We start from the raw sequence: 8,124 nt of genomic DNA, 5'->3' as shown, positions 1-8,124 counted from the left end.
CTTTAGTGGTATCCACACTGATAAGTTGCCCTCGCTTTAGCAAATATTATCCACCCATGCTCGGGGAAGAAACTCTAGACTCACTAGGCCACACACTAAAACAAAACGTGAAAGTAGAATGGGGACTTGGGGGAAAGGGTTCCAGGTTCCAGCGGGGGGTGGGGGCATGACAGAGGGGAATAGAGGGGATTAAGCAACTAAAATTCATTATATAAATGAAACTGTCAAAAATGTCAAAATTCAAAAGAATTTTAGAAAAAAAACATAAAAGGAAGACTGATCATTTCAAAATGCCATTCATTATAAGGAAGTGTTGCCCCCAAGCCCATCTCTCACCTCAAAGGGAGCAAAGAGATAGAACCAGAAAGAACTTAGATAGCCATCAGTAATGGAATGGCTGAATAATACTATATTTAGACTATGAAGTATCATGAGTAGGTTAAAAAGGATGAGGTAAACACGTGACCTTATATGTTAATAAAGCATGAAGCCCTGTTTGGTGACTTTTGCCTCAATGAACAAGGTGCAAGAGGGACTGAGGATGGTTCCAGTGTCAACCTCTGTCCACCACGCATACTCATACATGTATGCCTACACATGCAAAACAATGCATACACACAAGTGCACCACATGCGCACACACACAGTGACAACTGTAAAAGGAAGAAAAAACGGAGTGCTGTTTAACAACATTTGATAGACTATAAACCCAGGGATCATAGGGATTCAACAGAACTAGAGTGGTGGTACAGCAATTACCCAGCAGGAACCTATCACTAGCTCTACCATCACTACGACACTTTGTTGCTACCAGCTCTAACTTTTGGGAAGGCAGAGACAGGTGGGTCTCTGTAATTTCCAGGTCAGCCTGGTCTACAAAGTTGAGTTTGAGGCCAGCCTGCAATACAGTGAGTCCCACGACAGCCAAAGATACACAGAGAAACCCTAGCTCAAAAAACAAACAAAAGTAGGAAGTAGTGATAATCTATGGCCATGCCACTCTGAACTGCCCAATCTGGTTTGATCTTGGAAGCTAAACAGGTCAGACTTGGTTAGTACCCACCTGTAAATTCCAATTCTCTACTATATAGTTTGTATCCAGTCTATGCCAAAAAGAAACAAAACAAACAGTGTATCTGTTTGTTTGTTTGTTTGTTTGTTTTTAAGAATCCCAGGGCTGGAGAAATGGCTCAGCGGTTAAGAGCACTGGCTGCTCTTCTAGAGGACCTGGATTCAATTCCTAGCACCCACATGGCAGCTAACAGCTGTCTGTAACCTCAGTTCCAGGGGACCTGACATCTCACAGAGACATACATAGAGGCAAAACACCATTGAACAAAAAATTACAAATAAATAAAACATTTAAAAAGCAAACAAGAACAGAATCTCAACTATATAGCTGTGATTGTGGTAAATGCAATGTAGTTCTCCATTCTTCTTTTCCTTTTGTTGATTTTTTTAGTAACCCCGGGTGGTGAAAACTCTCTGCTGTAATCCTGTCTCAGCCCCCAGTCTCAATCTCAACTCGTTTATTATTTCTCACAACTGAATATATATATATATATATATATATATATATGTATACACACTGTATACACACACACACACACACACACACACACACACACACACACACACACAATGACCTCAAAACTCTAATGTTCCCAGTGTGTAATTTGGGGCCTTTTGTGTTTCCATGGTAAGCATTCTCTTTTTCTTTTTTTTTAAAGAAAGGATCTCATGTAGCCCAGGATAACCTTTTAACTCCTGTTCCTCTTGCTTCTTCCTAGCCAAGTATTATGTATGACTACGAGAGTGCACAAACACGCCTGGAGCACACAGATGTTTTAGCATAAAACAGTATTTATCGTTTTGTAAATAAACAGGGCTAAGGATAGGGTGGGAAACGAAAGTAAAATCCCATCGCATCTTCTCCCGCCCAAGGCGATCTCAACTTTCAAGATCTTTTATCTTCCTCCCAACCTGGAGCTTCCAAAGCCACAAGGTAAACATCCGACAGCCACTCTAGCCCAATCCAGCGGACTAACTCGTTAGCCTGGGAGGTTCACCCCTCTAGCTCTCGGTGGGTTAACGAGTTCAATGCTTGGCCCGCTTCCGTTTAGGGAGGGGAAGGCCCTCTTTCTCTCCGGGTTCCCTCAGATAGTCCTGCCTTCGGAAGTCTCTTGTGCTTCCAGTCCCCCAATCGGCCCTCATTCTCCTCCCGATACTCCCCTCGGAGGACTCTACCACTGCTCGGAATGCTCCACAAGTCCGCGAACTGGGAGAGAACTGTGGCCGGATTTTCAGGCCAGGATGAGTCACTTCCGGTCACAGACTCCCTCCTCCGGAAGTAAGACCTGATGTAAACAGCAGAGCCGGGCACCAAAGCCCGGGAGGTCAGAAATTCGTGCCGCAGGCGGCACCGACAGCTAGGGCAGGGGTCGGGGAGGGGTGAAGAGCAAGTCAGCAAAAGCGACGTGCAGCTGGAGCACGATCCAAGGGTTGGTCAGGGTCATGGGGTGGGTGTCTGTACTAGAGGTCTTGACAGGTGGGGACAGGCGGCTTGGGTCGGTGCTGTCATGGAAAGGAACATGACTTTTGGGAGAGGGTGGGACATATCAATTAGGGTTCTTAGATAGTGTGGGCATTTGGACCAGAGATCTAAAAGAGGGTCTTGGAAGCTAGTGCTAGAGCAGAATATAGCTCATGTAGAAGCAAGACCCAGACGTTACACCAGAAAAAGTAGGTTTGAAGTCTTAGAGGATGGTAGGGGGTGTGTCTGGACAGAGGTCTTGGAGTGATGGGGTTCGGACAAGAGCATGAAACTTCTAGGACAGGGAGACAGAGAAGCAGGCTGAAGTTTTCCTAGGCAAGTTTTTTGGGTGGTGTGTACTGGGAGATCTTTAGAGGGTATTTGTGTCCTAGGGGCAGGGTCTACTAGAGATAATGTGGGAGTAAAAGGGACAAATTTTAGGGGGAAGGAGGTTCATGAGAGTGGCATTGGGTCAGCTCAGGAGTCATGACTAGAGAGGACAAGGAATGGAATGTGTCAAATGCGAAGAATTTAGAACGTCAAGGGAATGACAGGTGGGGTTCTCAGGACTGAAGCAGAGGGAGTGGAGGGAGTTCCCAGGCTTGCCTTAGTGATCAGAATTAGCAATATGAGAAAGGGGTTTTTGGGAAAGTGTTGCATGGGAGGGTGTAAATGAGAGGTCCTGGGGGCAGATAAATGAGTTAGAAAGGCACAAGGAGGGAGGTCTGTGGGGGGGGGGGCCATTCCTAGCAGTTGCAGGGAGATGCAAGATACCTTAGCCCTTGTTCTCTTATTTACTGACAGGTGGAGCCGGGTGCAGGAGGAAAGAGATTTGAGGTCATGTCAGGAATTAGAGCCAAGAATGGCTGGGAATGAGGAGGTATCATGGGATATGCTCTACTCCATTACTTCCTGATAGGTTCAGTAAGGGTTGGTGTTTATGGCAGTTGTGAGTCTATGTCATTGTAGGCCAAGATACATTCTGCGTGTGATCTTGGTTTGAACAGATACTCTGAGGTATACTCCACTTGTTTTTGTTTTTTGCAGTCTGGCAAAGAAAAGTATCAAAATGGGGAGGAAGCCGGGAGTGATGGCACACACCTATAATCCCATCACTCAGGAAGTGGAGGCTGGAGGACTGCTGGGAATTCAAGGCCAGCCTGTGCTACATAGGGAGTACCAGGACAGCCAGGGATACATAGCAAGACCCTATCTCAAAACAAAATAGACAAAGTGGTGAGGAAGAAGAAATCGTTTGGGGGACAGAAGTTGTAGGACTTAAGAGAGGACACTCCAGAACTCTTCGAAATGCTGTCATTTTTGTGCCTAGGGAGGCAGTCCTGGACCATGACTCAGCAGCCACTTCGAGGTGTGACCAGCCTACATTTCAACCAAGACCAAAGTAAGCTTGTGATTGTATCTTGGTGGGGAAGCTAGGAAAGGAGGGTCAGAGATGGCTATGAGCCCTAGAATTTTGAGTCAGACAGATTCCTTCCATCCCCAGGCTGCTTTTGCTGTGCCATGGAGACGGGCGTACGCATCTATAATGTGGAGCCACTGATGGAGAAGGGGCACCTGGGTAAGTGGCTGTAGTGGTGGGGCAGTGGGCCGAAGGGCTGATGTGGGCATTTGGCATCTACCTCTGACACTCTGGTCCTTGTGCAGACCACGAGCAGGTAGGCAGCGTGGGACTAGTAGAGATGCTGCACCGATCCAACCTGCTGGCCCTGGTGGGCGGTGGTGGCAGCCCCAAGTTCTCAGAGATCTCAGGTAAGTGCTTTCATCCTGCACTTGACCTAGATTCCCCAAGTTCCTCACTTCCCACATACAACCCTGAGGCATGGGCAGATGAAGTCCTCAGCACCTCAGAGTCCCACAGTGAGGCATACTTTGTAAGTCATGAATCTTAGAGCTTGAAACGTTTGATCTGGTACTTACTGAGAGAGGGTCTCACTGTGTAGTTCTTTGTTGATAAGGTTGGTCTCAAACTCACAGAGCGCTGGGATTAAAGGTGTGCGTTATCACACCGAGGACTTTTGTTTTTATTTAGGAAACATCACTGGAGCTGGGGGTGTATGTAGCTCAGTGGGAGAACACTTGCCTGGTATGCTCAAGGCCCTCGGTTCCATCCCCAGCACTATAAAAAGAGAAAAACCACATCTTGTCCATCTCCTGCTTGCCGTGTTCTTAACAATGGAGCTCTTACTGGGAGCATAATAGTAATTTTAAGCACTTTACACATAAACACATTAATTTGAGACAAGCTCTTCTGTAGCCAAGTATGACCTTGAATTGATCACCTACCTCCCCAGTGCCAGGATTACAGGTTCGTGCCTTCACACCTGGCTTTACATAATAGCTCATTTAGTTTTGTGGGGGTTTCTTTCTTTTGGTTTTTAGAGACAGGTCTTCTACATAGGCCTGACTGTCCTGGAACTCACTATGTAGACCAGGATGGATTCAAACTCACAGAGACCCTCCTACCTCTGCTTGATGGGATTAAAGGTGTGCCCTACCACTCCCAACTAATTCTGTGTGGTAGGAAACACCAGTAGCCCTTCTCCCCATTTCTGTTGTGCTGTGGATGGAACTCAGGGCTCTACGCATGTTCTCTCACTAAAACCATACCCACAGCCTCCTTATCCTCACTTTTACTGATGAAACAACAGACCTACTTAAGTGACTATTTAAGATCACATAAGTAGTAGGTTTTCAAATCTAGGAGCCATCTCTCCTACACCTTCTTGGCTTGTGCCTCAAGTGCCACCTTGTTTTAAGTTTTTTTTCTTGTTGATCCCACACGACATAGCAAGCATATCGTAAGTGAGTCACAGAACCCTAGAACTCATCACAAAATCTCCTGGGTATGGACTGGATCCTGAAGGTCAAAGTAGTTACAGAGGGAAGTTGTGGACCCTTAACTGTTTGTTCTTGTGCTACAGGTCCTTGACCACACTCTGCTCATTTGAGCCTTGATTTTCTTGTTTGTTTGTTTTTCAAAACACGGTTTCTCTGTGTAGCTTTGTGCCTTTCCTGGGACTCACTTGGTAGTCCAGGCTGGCCTTGAACTCACAGAGATCCACCTGGCTCTGCCTCCCGAGTGCTGGGATTAAAGGCGTGTGCCTCCACCACCCCGCAAGCCTTGTTTTTCTTATCTCCAAATGAGCATAACTGGTCTAGAATGCATTTTCTTAGAGATCTTGTCCCCAAGTGTTCATGCTGTGTGAGGCTGCAGTGAATATTTAGTGAATGGTGAAGCAAATGGTTGAGGGCCCATGAGGAATAGGGATGGGCCCTGTGTCACCCAGTCTGCCTCTTACCCTAAACCTTGTCAACCCACCCATCTGCCTATTAGTGCTGATCTGGGACGATGCCCGAGAAGGCAAGGACTCCAAGGACAAACTGGTGCTGGAGTTCACGTTTACCAAGCCAGTGCTGGCTGTGCGCATGCGCCACGACAAGTGAGCTTGATGAAGACTGGGATGGGGGCAGGAGGTTCCCACGGCAAGTTATAAGCCCACCCCTCCCCCACTCTGGCAGTCTCCCTTTCCTCATAGCCTTCTGTGTGATGTCTGCAGGATTGTGATTGTGCTGAGGAACCGCATCTATGTCTACTCCTTCCCTGACAATCCTCGAAAGCTGTTTGAGTTTGACACTCGGGACAACCCCAAGGGTGAGAGGACCCAGATGTCCAGGTGTAAGGACATGAGGCTCGGGAAGAGGCAAAGAGGAGGAGATGAAAGAAGGGACACATACTCAGAGATCTTGGGGGAGAGGCTCTATGCATGAGATACAGCCCTTCCAGTCCCGACCTTATCCCTAGCCCTACTCCTGCCCCACATGACAACAGAAAGCACTCACTGAGGACATGGGTAAGTGAATCAGTGAGCCCTGGGCCTCCAAGGATTTCTTGGCAACTTCTTAGAATCTGTTCAGACCATGGAGAGTGGAGCTTAATGCAAAGCCTCCCCCTGTCAGGTTGCTATGGGTATTGGGACCGCAGAGGGTTAAAGTCTGGCCGTCACTTTTCCGGCTCTGTCCATTCTGAGACTCGGCCTTCCCTGGCCTCCTTTTCATCTGCCCATCCCCACTTCATCCTCACAACTTAGGGCTGTGTGACCTCTGCCCAAGCCTGGAGAAGCAACTGCTTGTGTTTCCTGGACACAAGTGTGGAAGTCTGCAGCTTGTGGTGAGCCATCCAGTGGGCAAAGGTGGCGAGGTGGGTGGACTGCCTGTCTTTGTGAACTCGTGGTCCCTCTCCTCCATATTACCCCAAGCCCAAACGCTTCCCTCCTGCTCCAGGATCTGGCAAGCACAAAGCCTGGCACTTCATCAGCTCCATTCACTATTAATGCACATCAGAGTGATGTGGCCTGTGTGTCCCTGAACCAGCCAGGCACTGTGGTGGCCTCAGCCTCCCAGAAGGGTACCCTCATTCGTCTTTTTGACACCCAGTCCAAGGAAAAGCTGGTGGAGCTTCGAAGAGGCACTGACCCTGCCACCCTGTACTGGTGAGCAGAGTGTATGTGTGGTGGGCTGGCGCCTTACAGCACCGGTCACCATGGTGGACATCATTACTGGTCTGTCTTGCAGCATTAACTTCAGCCATGACTCCTCCTTCCTCTGTGCTTCCAGCGACAAGGGCACTGTCCATATCTTTGCTCTTAAAGACACCCGTCTCAACCGGCGCTCTGCGTGAGTATCCTCACCCTATCCCTGTCATCCCCCTGGCCATGTGCCATACCTGGACTTACCAAACGCTGCCTACAGGCTGGCTCGTGTGGGCAAGGTCGGGCCTATGATTGGGCAGTACGTGGATTCTCAGTGGAGCCTGGCCAGCTTTACTGTGCCTGCCGAATCAGCATGCATCTGCGCCTTTGGTCGAAATACTTCCAAGAATGTCAACTCTGTCATTGGTGAGTGACAATAGCCCCCTTGGTTTGGGGTACTACATGGGTAAAGGACTGCGGGTTGGACCTAAAAGAATTTAAGGGTTTTCAGAAGCTGGAAGAAACTGGAATGTGTGGCTCAACCTCATAATTAGTAAGGGGTGTGGCACTTGGGCAAAAGCCATGAGCCGTGGTGGGACACCAGAGAGGACTGGAGTATGTGGCAGGGGCATCTCCTAACCTTTCATAACACCTCAACCCTCCCTAGCCATCTGCGTAGATGGGACCTTCCACAAATATGTCTTCACTCCTGATGGAAACTGCAACAGAGAGGCCTTTGACGTGTACCTTGACATCTGTGATGACGATGACTTTTAAGAGCCCTGGCAGCTGTACTAGGAACCTGCAGTAGCAGATGGCCAAACTGAGTCTTGAGGGTGCTGAACCAACCAGCAAGCATTAATGAGGCCTCCCACTCTCCACTCAAGCACAGCTGTGTCTAAATAAACAGCTCACCTCCCCCAAGCACTTTTTTGTGACAGTGCTGAAGGCCAAGGACAGATTCCCTGGGCCACCTAGTCTGGAAAACATTCACAGGGACCCAAAAGGATTGTCGTGATCCAACCTGGGGATTTAAAAAAGAATACCAGGAGATAGCCTCTGTGATGTATACGAATAAAGGGCCTTTAAATGGCATTTATGA

At 48.2% G+C, this 8,124-nt stretch overlaps 1 protein-coding gene across 4 annotated transcripts; it reads left to right on the top strand.

The window, feature by feature from the left end:
* The first annotated feature begins 1,897 nt into the window (after positions 1–1,897).
* On the top strand, positions 1,898–8,117 carry Wdr45 (WD repeat domain 45). Of its 4 annotated transcripts, none has more exons than XM_059251155.1 (11): positions 1,898–2,004; positions 3,863–3,934; positions 4,037–4,111; positions 4,198–4,302; positions 5,888–5,993; positions 6,111–6,205; positions 6,642–6,721; positions 6,835–7,043; positions 7,126–7,227; positions 7,303–7,448; positions 7,690–8,117. In XM_059251155.1, the coding sequence occupies exons 2-11, from the start codon at positions 3,880–3,882 to the stop codon at positions 7,797–7,799; spliced, it is 1,083 nt and encodes a 360-aa protein (XP_059107138.1). In that variant the 5' UTR covers positions 1,898–2,004; positions 3,863–3,879; the 3' UTR covers positions 7,800–8,117. The 4 variants fall into 4 exon arrangements, with proteins under 4 accessions (XP_059107138.1, XP_059107135.1, XP_059107136.1 ...); XM_059251152.1 differs by lacking the exon at positions 1,898–2,004 and adding an exon at positions 2,094–2,349; XM_059251153.1 differs by lacking the exon at positions 1,898–2,004 and adding an exon at positions 2,356–2,500.
* Positions 8,118–8,124: the final 7 nt, after the last annotated feature.

Source organism: Peromyscus eremicus, chromosome X (genome assembly GCF_949786415.1).
Source record: "Peromyscus eremicus chromosome X, PerEre_H2_v1, whole genome shotgun sequence".
Taxonomy (NCBI): domain Eukaryota; kingdom Metazoa; phylum Chordata; class Mammalia; order Rodentia; family Cricetidae; genus Peromyscus; species Peromyscus eremicus.
This window is presented reverse-complemented; position numbering and strand designations above follow the sequence as displayed.